The sequence below is a fragment of the Copadichromis virginalis genome, linkage group LG14 (assembly GCF_057382275.1).
Source record: "Copadichromis virginalis isolate Kocher_CV1m ecotype Utaka linkage group LG14, C_Virginalis_male_GT1.1, whole genome shotgun sequence".
NCBI classification, from domain to species: Eukaryota; Metazoa; Chordata; class Actinopteri; order Cichliformes; family Cichlidae; genus Copadichromis; species Copadichromis virginalis.
In genome coordinates, this window is record NC_140631.1 from 26066443 (window position 1) to 26082781 (window position 16339).

Genomic DNA, 16339 nt, shown 5'->3' on the forward strand with positions numbered 1-16339 from the left:
TGTAGACATGGCAGATCTTTTATAAAATATGGTATCGCTTGTACAGAGTTTTGAATTAAGGGAGAAAAATACACACAAATGTGGCAGGTTTATTAGTTAGTCTGTAATTCTATGATGTTTACTCAATCAAATACATTTCTCACCACAGTCTGATGTGCATTAAGACTCATATGTACAATATGAAAAAAAAATGGAACTGTTGTTACTGGATTCGTCACACACAGCTGGCATGTAAGTGTACGAAGTAATGAGTTACCCACAGTTGACATGTAAATGTACAAAGTAATGAGTTACCTGTAGTGGAGCTCTTGTCACAGCAAGATGAATGCTTCGGTTGTACCTCCAGAACACCTTCATTCTCACAGCAGCACTGAGTCCTGTTGTCATACTGGTGGTGACCGCAGCACCGGTGGAAAGTGGAATTCCTCACCAGACTCTTCTTATTATCATTCGGACCACAATGCAGAATTCCCACATTTTGCACTCCTGTGAAAAAAAATCAGATACTAAAAACTGTAAGACTTATACTTCAGTCATAGCTAATTCATGTTTAGCTTATACTGTACGAGAAAACCGTAAAAATAATAATTGCAATGCTGCTTTTCACAGTAAAATGATTATCTTATGATTAGCTCTCTCATTTTAAATAATATTATGTGGAGGTTTGAGAAAAACAGCTAACTGACAGCATAGTTGGTTGGGTTTGTTGAGGCAACTATGGAAAGCTGTAGAGGAAATGACAAAGTCATCACCTCCAGTTATGAGTCTGGATTTTATTGGATTGCTATATGACAACTATTGGAGGATCAACAGCACTGTAGACATGGCAGATCTTTTATAAAATATGGTATCGCTTGTACAGAGTTTTGAATTAAGGGAGAAAAATACACACAAATGTGGCAGGTTTATTAGTTAGTCTGTAATTCTATGATGTTTACTCAATCAAATACATTTCTCACCACAGTCTGATGTGCATTAAGACTCATATGTACAATATGAAAAAAAAATGGAACTGTTGTTACTGGATTCGTCACACACAGCTGGCATGTAAGTGTACGAAGTAATGAGTTACCCACAGTTGACATGTAAGTGTATGAAGTAATGAGTTACCCACAGTTGACATGTAAGTGTATGAAGTAATGAGTTACCCACAGTTGACATGTAAATGTACAAAGTAATGAGTTACCTGTAGTGGCGCTCTTGTCACAGCAAGATGAATGCTTCGGTTGTACCTCCAGAACACCTTCATTCTCACAGCAGCACTGAGTCCTGTTGTCATACTGGTGGTGACCGCAGCACCGGTGGAAAGTGGAATTCCTCACCAGACTCTTCTTATTATCATTCGGACCACAATGCAGAATTCCCACATTTTGCACTCCTGTGAAAAAAAATCAGATACTAAAAACTGTAAGACTTATACTTCAGTCATAGCTAATTCATGTTTAGCTTATACTGTACGAGAAAACCGTAAAAATAATAATTGCAATGCTGCTTTTCACAGTAAAATGATTATCTTATGATTAGCTCTCTCATTTTAAATAATATTATGTGGAGGTTTGAGAAAAACAGCTAACTGACAGCATAGTTGGTTGGGTTTGTTGAAGCAATTGTGGAAAGCTGTAGAGGCAACAACAAAGTCATCACCTCCAGTAATGAGTCTGGATTTTATTGGATTGCTGTAAGACAACTATTGGAGGAGCAACAACACTGTAGACATGGCAGATCTTTTTTAAAGGCAAGTTTATTAATTAGTATTTAATTCTATGATGTTTACTCAATCAAATACATTTCTCACCAAAGTCTGATGTGCATTAAGACTCATATGTACAATATGACAACAAGTGCAACTGTTTTTATTGGATTCGTCACACACAGCTTGCATGTAAGTGTACAAAGTAATGAGTTACCTGTAGTGGAGCTCTTGTCACAGCAAGATGAATCCTTCGGTTGTACCTCCAGAACACCTTCATTCTCACAGCAGCACTGAGTCCTGTTGTCATACTGGTTGTGACCGCAGCACTGGTGGAAAGTGGAATTCTTCACCAGACTCTTCTTATTATCATTCGGACCACAATGCAGAATTCCTACATTATGCACTCCTGTGAAAACGAATCAGATACTAAAAACTGTAAGACTTATACTTCAGTCATAGTTAATTCATGTTTAGCTTTGTGTTTATGTGTTTCTCGTACAGTATATCCTGCAATACTGCTTTTCACTGTAAAATGATTATCTTATGATTAGCTCTAGTTCAGTTTAAACAATATTCTGTGGACGTTTGTAAAAAAAAACAACAGCTATCTGACACTGTAGTTGCTTTGGTTTGTTGAGGCAACTATGGAAAGCTGTAGAGGAAATGACAAAGTCATCACCTCCAGTTATGAGTCTGGATTTTATTGGATTGCTATATGACAACTATTGGAGGATCAACAGCACTGTAGACATGGCAGATCTTTTATAAAATATGGTATCGCTTGTGGGGCGATTGTGGCTCAAGAGTTGGGAGTTCGCCTTGTAATCGGAAGGTTGCCCGTTCGAGCCCCGGCTTGGACAGTCTCGGTCGTTGTGTCCTTGGGCAAGACACTTCCCCCCATGCCTACTGGTGGTGGTCAGAGGGCCCGGTGGCGCCAGTGTCCGGCAGCCTCGCCTCTGTCAGTGCGCCCCAGGGTGGCTGTGGCTACAATGTAGCTTGCCATCACCAGTGTGTGAATGGGTGGATGACTGGATATGTAAAGCGCTTTGGGGTCCTTAAGGACTAGTAAAGCGCTATATAAATACAGGCCATTTACCATTTATAGAGTTCTGAATTAAGGGAGAAAAATACACACAAATGTGGCAGGTTTATTAGTTAGTCTGTAATGCGCTTGTGAAGTGGCTGTTTGGTCTCTCCAATGTAGAGGTCTGGGCATTTCTCGCTGCACTGTACAGCATACACCACATTGTTAAGTCTGTGTTTTGGCGTTTTGTCTTTCGGGTGAACCAGTTTTTGTCTGAGCGTGTTGCTGGGTCTGAAATGCACCGGGATGTCATGCTTGGAGAAAACCCTCCTGAGTTTTTCTGATACACCGGCCTCTACATTGGAGAGACCAAACAGCCACTTCACAAGCGCATGGCACAACATAGAAGAGCCACCTCCACAGGACAAGACTCAGCAGTCCATCTGCATCTTAAGGACAAAGGACACTCTTTCGAGGATGCTAACGTTCACATTTTGGACAGAGAGGACAGATGGTTTGAAAGAGGAGTGAAAGAAGCCATTTATGTCCACTGTGAGCGACCATCTTTGAACAGAGGCGGGGGTTTACGACACCAACTGTCTGCCATCTATAATCCAGTTTTGAGTTCCCTTCCCAGACGCACTTAACGCCCACTCACATCCTGAGCCATCTGATTTCAGGAATTCGCATGATAAGGTGGGGCCAGGTTTCACAATGAACTCACCCGAAACTCTGGCTGATTGGGACCCACAACCAGTTTCACACCTTGGCTCAGGCGATTAGAGGATCATCAGGGGGTCCTTTTGTCCCTCTGTGGGGGGAAACTCCCACTAGGTTTATATCTGGGACTCTCCAATATTTGACCTTAGAACTGAAGAAGCTTCTCGGATGAGAGGTGAAACGTCTTCAAGTAACTTAAAGAAGTCCAGACGCTTTTCTTTGCAAACTCCTTTGGCTGTACAAACTAATGAGTCACCCACAGTTGACATGTAAATGTACAAAGTAATGAGTTACCTGTAGTGGAGCTCTTGTCACAGCAAGATGAATCCTTCGGTTGTACCTCCAGAACACCTTCATTCTCACAGCAGCACTGAGTCCTGTTATCATACTGGTTGTGCCCGCAGCACCGGTGGAAACTGGAATTTCTCACCAGAATCTTCTTATTATCACTTGCACCGCAACACAATTGCTTGTCCTTGGCAAAAGCCTCTGTGGAGATTACCATGGAGATTCTTAACTCTTTGGCCTCAACCATAACTAAGCTGATAAGCCTCTGCAACATTCTGCCGATGCTGATTATATTTTTTCCACTTGTATATTTGTTCTACTGAAGAACGAGGGATCCTTCTACACAACATTACCGTATGTTCAAATGAACATCTAGAACCACAAATCCATCTTCTTTTGTTTCCACTATTTCTCCTTACTTACATAAAATAAGTACATTTTGCAGTAGAAAATCACAACTCTCAAGAAGTCCTGTTTTTTGTTTGTAACACTGTCTGTCTTCGAATTTTGCCTTTTAATTATATAATATATGCTTAATGTGATGTTTTTCATCAGTGTGTCTGCTCACCTTTACCGCAACATTCAGCCATTAGTCCAGGTTTTGCAGTGATGGTTGATTGACAGCATACTTCATTGACAGGGTTGTAGGGCTTCAGCCCACAGCAGTTGGACACCTTTTCACTCAGACCATGAGTAACATTGGCTGTATAATAAAGACACAAACACTAGAAGCAGTGTAACAGCTGAAAGTGTTATGTTAAGTGTTAAATGGCCCACAGTTGTTCAAAAAAAGAAATGTTGCAATACCTCTGAATAAATGGAAACATCTGACTTAGTGATAGCAGATGAACACATACAGATGTGTGCAATGAATCCAGACTTCCCATCATTACTTTATTGTTCTTTTTCTGTTCATTTGCGCTCTGACAAAAAGCATGCTAATTTACAATAACAACAACAAGCACCCAAAAAGTTCAAACATAGCTATCCATAACTGGGTAATGATTTTCTTATTACAGTATCTGCCATGACTTTTTTTTTTTTTTTACCAGAGTAGGGGGTGTATACAGTCAACTTCCAATTTATTCAGTCAATTAAATTCTGTATTAAAAACAAATTTTAGTCTAAAGCGGTACAATTCAACTGCTTCATAAAGCCAGAAAGGTGGTTAAGAGTTTTTGTGCTCTTTAACTTATTTTCTATTAAGATTTTTAATTTAGGTGCTCTTCAGGTGCTTTTATTTATTGGCCAGTTACAAAGTCAAAATTTCAGTTTCAGTTTAGCTAGATTTCAAGTTCGTTACCTCTGAGAGTGTTTCCGTCTTGTACTTTGCAACAGGTTGCTTTTTCAGGATTGTAAGGTTCCTTTCCACAACAAGACACACTCGCCCCTGGGTAAAGTTTGTTTCCACAGCAAGCAGCTTCTTGTGTGTCATACTTTGTCCCATTGCAGTCTTTTCTGAAAAGCACAGATAACCAAAGCCTATTATCAATGACAGTAAATTCCATAGACTTAACAGTGCATACAGAAAATTGCTGTTTTACACCGTCAAACCTAGAGAGACTACTCCCTTTAACCTTTGTACTAATGCCCTCTATTGGACAACTATGAAAATACACTAAAATGTAGCAACAGGAGCATACCCATAAGCTGTTTATAGTATTTTTAACACCTCCACCCTTGCTGTGCTGACATAAAATTTATCTGAATATAGGACATTTTAAAACCTCCCTCTACTCCAAATGTCAAAAACTGGAAGGTACTTCTTAAAATCCCAGCTCAAAGTCGAAGTTTCTCAGAATTTTTTTTACATTAACTTGTCTTAGTATGTCTTCCATCACATCTTTCCAACTGGGTTAAATGTAGAAGCTCATGGGTACTGGTTTAGCTCTCTGGGATGAGCAGGTGACCACTTGATGTATGGCTAGGAGCCCAGGTTTGAATCTGACCCATGCCCCTTTACCATACATCTTCCTCACTCTTCTAATAAGGCAGTTTATCCTTAGTTATTTCCATTATAGCTTACAGGACATTTTACAATTTAAAGCTTAATGATTAAAAACAAAAAGGTTTATGTATTCTCAACTGATTCTTTGAAGATGTGAAACAGACTACCCCATCATCTTGTAGTAGAAAGTGCCTTAGGTGGTCATATTGAGTAGAAAGGCACTATAGAAGTATCAGTCCATTTACCATTTTCCATTAACTCTGCCTCCTGGATGTCAACCTCCTGTGTTCTTTTAGGTGCCACTGTCTCCTTTTCTAGGCACCACATCATAGTGGGTCTCACTACCATTTTGTAAACCTTCCCTTTCACTCTTGCTGCTATTCTTCTGTCCCAAATCACACCTGACATTCATCCCACTTCCACCATGAACCTGTCACTCCTACCACACACCATTGTCTCACTGTTTCCATAGATCTTCTTCATCAGCCTCATATCTTTCTCTGGAATTCCTGATTTCTTCATACAGTATCACATTTCCTCTCGTTGCACCTTGGCACTCCATCAATACTCTCAAAGCTTACATTGCTTTCAGAGTGTTAGTACAAGGATACCTCTCTATTTTTCCTCACATTCCTCCACAGGTACGCCATCTGAACCAACTGCCTTTCATTCTTCAGCCTCTTCATTGCTGTCTTCTCTTCCTCCTTACTAATCCATTCAAAGTTCATGGTTCATTTATTTGTCATTGTAAAATACAATATACAAGGTAATTTACTGTACTACTGCTTAAAAAGATGGCCCTCCCTATAGTATAAATAAAAGTTCAATTCAATTCAATTTTATTTATATAGCGCCAAATCACAACCTTAACTTACCACAAGGCACTTTGCATTGTAAGGTAAAAACCCTACAATAATAAAGAGAAAATAAAGAAAACCCAACAATGATATGACACCCTGTGAGTAAGCGCTTTGGTGACAGTGGGAAGGAAAAGTTTCCCACTGATTAAATGCAGAGTAGTGTACAGACAAATATTGTGTGTGAAAAATATCAGTGAAGAATAAACACGCCGTGCGTCATGGGACTCCCCCATCAGCTTAGACCTACTGTGACATAACTAAGACTATGTCTACACTAGCCCGGATAAATTTGAAAATGATGTATAAGTCTGAAAACACTCCACACTATTGTTTTCATTCGTTTTCACAGAGTTATTCATCCACATTGAAACAGGCGAAAACACTAATGCTCCAGTACTGCACATGCGTGAAACACAAGACGATTCAACCTACCTCACTTCTGTCAGTCATTTATTTACTTTCTGGCTCTTTGAAACGTCGCGGCAAAATGTTGAGGATAAGCAGCGAATTTTTTAAATGGACTAACAAAGAGGTGGAGTTGTTGCTGCGAGTAACACAAAAGTACAAAGCTGCAAAAGCGAGTGAGAATTAAAGAATTTGAAGAAAAGCTATCTGAAGCATGTACAAACTGATATTAATCTTTACTCTCTGTGTGGACGGAAGACCAAAACGGAGGCAAAAGGATGCATTTTCAAACGAAAACGTGTTAGTGTGGACATGGCCTAAGGGAGAATTCAGGGTCACCTGAACCAGCCCTAACTATATGTTTCCTCAAAAAGGAAAGTTTTAAGGAAAAGTCAAGGAAAGTTAAGTTCCCTGCCTTTTAGTCTTAAAGGTAGAGAGGGAGTCTGTCTACAGAATCCAAACTGGAAGCGTGTTCCACAGAAGAGGGGCCTGAAAGCTGGAGGCTCTGCCTCCCATTATACAATATCTCACAAAAATGAGTACATTTTTGTAAATATACAAATATATCTTTCCATGGGACAACATGGAAGATATGGCACTTTGATACAATATCAAGTAGTCAGTGTACAGCTTGTATAACAGTGTAAATTTGCTGTCACCTAAAAATAACTCAACATACAGCCACTAATGTCTAAACTGCTGGCAACAAAAGTGAATACACCCCTAAGTGAAAATGTCCAAGCTGTCCTCGAAGTGTCAATATTTTGTGTGGCCACCATTATTTTCCAACACTGCCTTAACTCTGTTGGGGATGAAGTTCACTAGAGCTTCACGGGGTGCCACTCGTCCATGATGACATACTGGAGCTGGTGGATGTTAGAGACCTTTTGATCCTCCATCTTCCCTTTGAGGACTTCCCACGGATGCTCAGTAGAGTTTAAGCTTTAGAGAAATGCTTGGCCAGTTAAGTACCTTGCTAAGTTCGTTTAGCAAGGCAGCAGTCTTTTGGAGGTGTTTTGGGGGTTGTTATCATGTTGGAATACTGTCCTATGGCCCAGTTTCTGAAGGGAGGGGATCATGCTCTGGTTCAGTATGTCACAGTACATGTTGACATTCATGGTTCCCTCAATTAACTATAGCTCCCCAGTGCCAGCAGCACTCATGCAGCCCCAAACAATGACATCCCACCACCATGCTTGACTGCAGGCAAGACACTCTTGTCTTTGTACTCCTCACCTAGTTGCCACCACACAGCCGTGATACTATCTGAACCAAATAATGTTATCTTGGTCTCATCAGACCACAAGTAATCCAGGTCCTTATTCTGCTTGTCTTCAACAAACTGTTTGCGGGCTTTCCTGTGCATTATCTTTAGACGAAGCTTCCTTCTGGGACAATAGCCATTTGATGCTGTGTGGTGTATTGTCTGAGCACCGAAAGGATGACCCTCCACACTTTTGTTGCCAGTGGTTTAGGCAATGATGGCTGTGTGTTAAATTGTTTAGAGAGGCATATACACTGTTAAATACACTGTTAGACAAGTTGTACACTGACTACTTTACATTGTATCAAAGTGTCATATCTTCAATCTTGTCCCATAAAAAGGTATAACAAAATATTTACAAAAATGTGAGGAGTGTACTCACTTTATTCAAATGCTGTACTTTTAAATACTCCAGGATCCACATGTAAGCCTACAGTCTTCTCTACTGGAGTGATATGGTACTACTGAATTAGATTCTGAATCAAACATGGAGCCAATGAAAATAACTCAGTATAGGAGAAATATGCTCTCTCTAGTCCCTGTCAGTACTCTTGCTGCAGCATTCTGGATCAATTGAAAGCACTTCAGGGAGTTGTTAAGATAAGTTGATAATAATGAATGACAGTAGTCAAGCCTAGAAGTGATAAATGCATGAACTAGCTTTTCAGCATCACTCTAATATTCTTGTTTCTCTCTCCTCTCTCCTCTGCCTGGGTGGAACTCCTTGCAAGTTCCCGCTTCTGGCCTACGAACCTGCAAATAATCACTCACCCACTGCTTGTTATACTTCCATTCCAGCTACTACTTAAGACAACAGCTCAGTATTTGTCATTGCTGGATCGTTGCACGACACAGGTCAGTGTAGCCCCAGCTCTTTGCTGTTTATTCTTGTCTCTAGTGCTTTCCTAGCTTGAAACTGTGCTCTCTTGTATATAGATCTTCCTGGACCTGTTTATCCCTGGAGTGTGTTCATGAGCGCAAGTGGTTTACGAGTAGCGTGTGTGGTCGAACAGGAGTGTGGAGTGTTTCCTTCCCCCTCCCCGGATTCCCTGGAGCCCCTTTCCCCTTGCATCTTTGTATATAGCACCTGGTGACATTGTAAATAAACTGTTCATCTTCAGGGTCAACAAAGTCCTGCGCTTGAGTCCATTTATTCACTGTGGCAGACACCATATTTCTAAGGCTACGTTCACACTGCAGGTCTTGATGCTCAATTCCGATTTTTTGATCAAATCCGATTTTTTTGTCTGCTCGTTCACACTACAAATAAAATGCGACCGCAAACGCGCTCTAGTGTGAACGCTCAAAGCGGCCCGCATGCGCAAAAGAAGACGTCACACACAACGCGCTCTGTTTAGACCCAGAGCAACAGTATTGTTTGACTGATGGCCCTTAATATAAAGACTTCCGACTTCACGTTTCCCAATTTTTGCTTTAAGTTATTTTGTTATCTACATAATAATGTAGATAACAAAATAATGATCCTTATTGCTGTTTTAGAGAGGAGCGGTGCTTCAAAGGATAGTTGCAGATTTCTGTAAGAGTCTGCAGACTATGCAGTACAAATAAAATGTTAACGTTTCTCCAACATTGTCTTCCCAGGAGTTTCAACTGCGGTCAAGTGAGCCCTCACTTACGAAGTCGCAGTCAAGCTAGCCGCCCCGCCAGCCGCACCGAAAATGTGGTTGCACTACTCTTACGTATATTACGGTATGGATGAAAACCGGCTTAGAAACGCAGTGTTTTGTGTCCTGACACTATTTTACTTCACAATCCACTCCCATTTTTAGTGTATCTCCACTTTCCCCCCTGTGATCCACAGCCCAAATTACTGTATGATTCAGAGAAAATTAACAATAAAATTTACACAATTTACTCAACTATACTTTTAATGTCCTCATCTTTGACCTCAGATTACAGGAAAACTGTAAGAGGTGACGCAGATATTTCACTGGATTATGACTCTGGGTGACCCCCACTCTGCACCCTGTGATCCACAGCCAAAATTACTGTACGGATTTTGAGAAAATTCATAGCAAAATCTTCCCATTGTGCTTTACTGTACTCCACATATTAACATCTTTGAGCTCCGATTACAGGAAAATTGTAAGAGGTGACGCAGATATTTCACTGGATTCTGACTCTAGGCTGTCGCCACTCTTCACCCTGTGATCCACAGCCAAAATTACTGTATGGATTTTGAGAAAATTCATAGCAAAATCTTCCCATTATGCTTTACTGTACTCCACATATTGACATATTTGAGCTCTGATTACAGGAAAACTGTAAGAGGTGACACAGATATTTCACTGGATTCTGACTCTGGGGGACCCCCACTCTGCACCCTGTGATCCACAGCCAAAATTACTGTACGGTTTTTGAGAAAATTGATAGTAAACTTTGCACAATTTACTCTACTGTACTCTATATATTCTCATCTTTGAGCTTAGATTAAAGGAAAACTGTAAGAGGTGACGCAGATATCTCACTGGATTATGACTCTGGGTGACCCCCACTCTGCACCCTGTGATCCACAGCAAAAATTACTGTATGGATTTTGAGAAAATTCATAGTAAAATCTTCCCATTTTGCTTTACTGTACTTTATACATTGACATCTTTGAGCTCCGATTACAGGAAAACTGTAAGAGGTGACGCAGATATTTCACTGGGTTATGAATCTAGGCTGTCGCCACTCTGCACCCTGTCATCCACAGCCAAAATTACTGTACAGTTTTTGAGAAAATTGATAGTAAACTTTGCACAATTTACTGTACTATACTCTATATATTCTCATCTTTAAGCTCAGATTACAGAAAAACTGTAAGAGGTGATGCAGATATTTCACTGGATTATGAATCTAGGTCATCTCCACTCTGCACCCTGTGATCCACAGCCAAAATTACTGTACGGTTTTTGGGAAAATCCATAGTAAATATGCACAATTTACTCTACTGTACTCTATATATTCTCATCTTTGAGCTCAGATTACAGGGAAACTGTAAGAGGTGACGCAGATATTTCACTGGATTCTGACTCTAGGCTGTCGCCACTCTTCACCCTGTGATCCACAGCCAAAATTACTGTACGGTTTTTGAGAAAATTGATAGTAAACTTTGCACAATTTACTCTACTGTACTTTTAATATCCTCGTCTTTAACCTCAGATTACAGGAAAACTGTAAGAGGTGACGCAGATATTTCACTGGATTATGACTCTGGGTGACCCCCACTCTGCACCCTGTGATCCACAGCAAAAATTACTGTACGGATTTTGAGAAAATTGATAGTAAACTTTGCACAATTTACTGTACTATACTCTATATATTCTCATTTTTGAGCTCAGATTACAGGAAAACCATAAGAGGTGACGCAGATATTTCACTGGATTATGAATCTAGGCTGTCGCCACTCTGCACCCTGTGATCCACAGCAAAAATTACTGTATGGATTTTGAGAAAATTCATAGCAAAATCTTCCCATTTTGCTTTACTGTACTCTACATATTGACATCTTTGGCCTCAGATTACAGGAAAACTATAAGAGGTGACGCAGATATCTCACTGGATTCTGACTCTAGGCTGTCGCCACTCTTCACCCTGTGATCCACAGCCAAAATTACTGTACGGTTTTTGAGAAAATTGATAGTAAACTTTGCACAATTTACTCTACTGTACTTTTAATATCCTCGTCTTTAACCTCAGATTACAGGAAAACTGTAAGAGGTGACGCAGATATTTCACTGGATTATGACTCTGGGTGACCCCCACTCTGCACCCTGTGATCCACAGCAAAAATTACTGTACGGATTTTGAGAAAATTGATAGTAAACTTTGCACAATTTACTGTACTATACTCTATATATTCTCATCTTTGAGCTCAGATTACAGGAAAACCATAAGAGGTGACGCAGATATTTCACTGGATTATGAATCTAGGCCATCTCCACTCTGCACCCTGTGATCCACAGCAAAAATTACTGTACGGTTTTTGAGAAAATTGATAGTAAACTTTGCACAATTTACTCTACTGTACTCTATATATTCTCATCTTTGATCTTAGATTACAGGAAAACTGTAAGAGGTGACGCAGATATTTCACTGGATTATGACTCTGGGTGACCCCCACTCTGCACCCTGTGATCCACAGCAAAAATTACTGTACGGTTTTTGAGAAAATTGATAGTAAACTTTGCACAATTTACTCTACTGTACTCTATATATTCTCATCTTTGAGCTTAGATTACAGGAAAACTGTAAGAGGTGACGCAGATATCTCACTGGATTATGACTCTGGGTGACCCCCACTCTGCATGCTGTGATCCACAGCAAAAATTACTGTATGGATTTTGAGAAAATTCATAGCAAAATCTTCCCATTGTGCTTTACTGTACTCTACATATTGACATCTTTGGCCTCAGATTACAGGAAAACTGTAAGAGGTGACGCAGATATTTCACTGGATTATGACTCTGGGTGACCCCCACTCTGCACCCTGTGATCCACAGCAAAAATTACTGTACGGTTTTTGAGAAAATTGATAGTAAACTTTGCACAATTTACTCTACTGTACTTTTAATATTCTCATCTTTGACCTCAGATTACAGGAAAACTGTAAGAGGTGACGCAGATATCTCACTGGATTATGACTCTGGGTGACCCCCACTCTGCACCCTGTGATCCACAGCCAAAATTACTGTACGGATTTCTGATGAAATTAAATCTTATTCCATTACCAAACAAAATGAGTTCATTGAAGTATTTGCTTAACTACAAGAAATGTCTTTCCACACACAATTTAAATTTTTCAAAATGTCATTCACACACCACCTCAAGTATCAACTTCAGTTTTAGACATTATTTATTCAGTGCTTAATCACAACAATAGTCAACTTAAGGCACTTACATAATAAGTTAAACCTTACAATAATACATACAGAGAAAAACCCAACAATCATATGACCCCCTATGAGCAACAGTGGGAAGGAAAAACTCCCTTTTAACAGCAAGAAACCTCCGGCAGAACCAGGCTCAGGGAGGGGCGGCCATCTGCCTCAACCGGTCAGGGTGAGCCAAAATCTGAGGTACACCTGTGCACTACTCATGATGTCAGATCAGTATCCTGATGTGGCACACCTGTGAGGTGGGATGGATTATCTCAATATGGCAGATGTGCCCACTACCACACATTTGGACTGATTTGTGACCACTGTTTGGGAGGGATGGTTATATTGTGTATCTGGAATGAATTTTCGGTCTCTACGTCCATCCCATGGGGAATGGGAGCAGTAACAAAGGTGTTGCGTTTATATTTTTGTTGAGTGTATCTAAACTGTGTAGTAGTAATATGAGAAATCAGTAATCTGAGAAATGTAATTTCTCACCCTGACCGGTTGAGGCAGATGGCCGCCCCTCCCTGAGCCTGGTTCTGCCGGAGGTTTCTTGCTGTTAAAAGGGAGTTTTTCCTTCCCACTGTTGCTCATAGGGGGTCATATGATTGTTGGGTTTTTCTCTGTATGTATTATTGTAAGGTTTAACTTATTATGTAAGTGCCTTAAGTTGACTATTGTTGTGATTAAGCACTGAATAAATAATGTCTAAAACTGAAGTTGATACTTGAGGTGGTGTGTGAATGACATTTTGAAAAATTTAAATTGTGTGTGGAAAGACATTTCTTGTAGTTAAGCAAATACTTCAATGAACTCATTTTGTTTGGTAATGGAATAAGATTTAATTTCATCAGAAATCCGTACAGTAATTTTTGCTGTGGATCACAGGGTGCAGAGTGGGGGTCACCCAGAGTCATAATCCAGTGAAATATCTGCGTCACCTCTTACAGTTTTCCTGTAATCTGAGGTTAAAGACGAGGATATTAAAAGTACAGTAGAGTAAATTGTGCAAAGTTTACTATCAATTTTCTCAAAAACCGTACAGTAATTTTGGCTGTGGATCACAGGGTGAAGAGTGGAGATTGCCTAGATTCAGAATCCAGTGAAATATCTGCGTCACCTCTTACAGTTTTCCTGTAATCGGAGCTCAAAGATGTCAATATGTAGAGTACAGTAAAGCAAAATGGGAAGATTTTACCATGAATTTTCTCAAAAACTGTACAGTAATTTTGGCTGTGGATGACAGGGTGAAGAGTGGCGACAGCCTAGATTCAGAATCCAGTGAAATATCTGCGTCACCTCTTATAGTTTTCCTGTAATCTGAGCTCAAAGATGAGAATATATAGAGTACAGTAGAGTAAATTGTGCAAAGTTTACTATCAATTTTCTCAAAAACCGTACAGTAATTGTTGCTGTGGATCACAGGGTGAAGAGTGGCGACAGCCTAGAGTCAGAATCCAGTGAAATATCTGCGTCACCTCTTACAGTTTTCTTGTAATCGGAACTCAAAGATGTCAATATGTAGAGTACAGTAAAGCAAAATGGGAAGATTTTACTATCAATTTTCTCAAAACTGTACAGTAATTTTGGCTGTGGATGACAGGGTACAGAGTGGAGATGGCCTAGATTCATAATCCAGTGAAATATCTGCGTCACCTCTTACAGTTTTCCTGTAATCTGAGGTTAAAGACGAGGATATTAAAAGTACAGTAGAGTAAATTGTGCAAAGTTTACTATCAATTTTCTCAAAAACCGTACAGTAATTTTGGCTGTGGATCACAGGGTGCAGAGTGGCGACAGCCTAGAGTCAGAATCCAGTGAAATATCTGCGTCACCTCTTATAGTTTTCCTGTAATCTGAGGCCAAAGATGTCAATATGTAGAGTACAGTAAAGCAAAATGGGAAGATTTTGCTATGAATTTTCTCAAAATCCGTACAGTAATTTTGGCTGTGGATCACAGGGTGAAGACTGGAGATGGCCTAGATTCATAATCCAGTGAAATATCTGCGTCACCTCTTACAGTTTTCCTGTAATCGGAGATCAAAGATGTCAATATGTAGAGTACAGTAAAGCACAATGGGAAGATTTTACTATCAATTTTCTCAAAAACTGTACAATAATTTTGGCTGTGGATCACAGCATGCAGAGTGGGGGTCACCCAGAGTCAGAATCCAGTGAGATATCTGCGTCACCTCTTTCAGTTTTCCTGTAATCTGAGCTCAAAGATGAGGACATTAAAAGTATAGTTGAGTAAATTGGGTAAATTTTATTGTTAATTTTCTCTGAATCATACAGTAATTTGGGCTGTGGATCACAGGGGGGAAAGTGGAGATTAACCAAAACTGGGAGTGGATTGTGAAGTAAAATAGTGTCAGGACAGAAAACACTGCGTTTCTAAGCCAGTCGGCACCTATACCGTAATATGCGTAAGAGTAGTGCAACAACATTTTCGGTGCGGCTGGTGGGGCGGCTAGCTTGACTGCGACTTCGTAAGTGAGGGCTCACTTGACCGCAGTGGAGTTTCACCGGATGGCCAGGAAGCGTTCGCGATGTCTTCTCCGGAGCTGATAATTGGCGTCTGTCTTGTGTCAGTGACGTAAAAGACGGATTTAATGCTACTTGACCGTTCAAAGAGCAGTCGCTTTCTGAAACATCGGATATGTATCGGATTCAGTATCACATACGAAAGTGACCCAGATCGGATTTGAAAGTATCGGATTTGTGCCACTGTCATACCATGATCGGATATGAGTCGCATAGGGTCAAAAAAATCGGATTTGATGCGCTTTCACCTGCAGTGTGAACATAGCCTAAGATTTTTGGGGTCAAGTACAATAATGTCAGTTTTATCTGAATTTAGAAATCATGTCTTTATCTCTTCAAGACATTCCTGCAGTTTAAGTAATTGGTGTGTGTTATCTGGCTTCATGGATAGACAAAGTTGGGTATCATCTGCAAAGCAGTGAAAATGTATGCTATGCCTTCTAATGACACAGGGAAACGATATGGATCAAACCACTGCAGCGCAGCACCTTTCATACCTACAGTGTCAGTAATGCATAGTGCCTGGATATGCTTTAAAATAAATGTTATACCTTTTACTTTATTTAGTTGACTTTATAGCAGCACTCACAGTGATGACAGACTTTGAGTGAAAACTGTTCAAAAACCCAGTGGTGTGTGTTTTTCATGTCCTGCACTTCCTGATTCAACACTCCTCCATCCTTCCACTTTTGACTCTCATGAGCTT

General features: G+C 40.1%; 1 protein-coding gene across 1 annotated transcript in view; it reads right to left on the minus strand.

The window, feature by feature from the left end:
• The window catches only part of LOC146694066 (uncharacterized), a 41432-nt gene that overhangs the window by 18757 nt on the left and 6336 nt on the right, over nt 1–16339 (minus strand). Inside the window, exons 3-8 of the mRNA XM_085478686.1 lie at nt 5029–5183; nt 4294–4428; nt 3732–3926; nt 1908–2099; nt 1187–1378; nt 295–486 (exon numbers count right to left, since the gene is read on the minus strand). Coding sequence (XP_085334812.1) covers nt 295–486; nt 1187–1378; nt 1908–2099; nt 3732–3926; nt 4294–4428; nt 5029–5183 — 1061 coding nt within the window. The remainder of the gene's footprint in view (nt 1–294; nt 487–1186; nt 1379–1907; nt 2100–3731; nt 3927–4293; nt 4429–5028; nt 5184–16339) is intronic.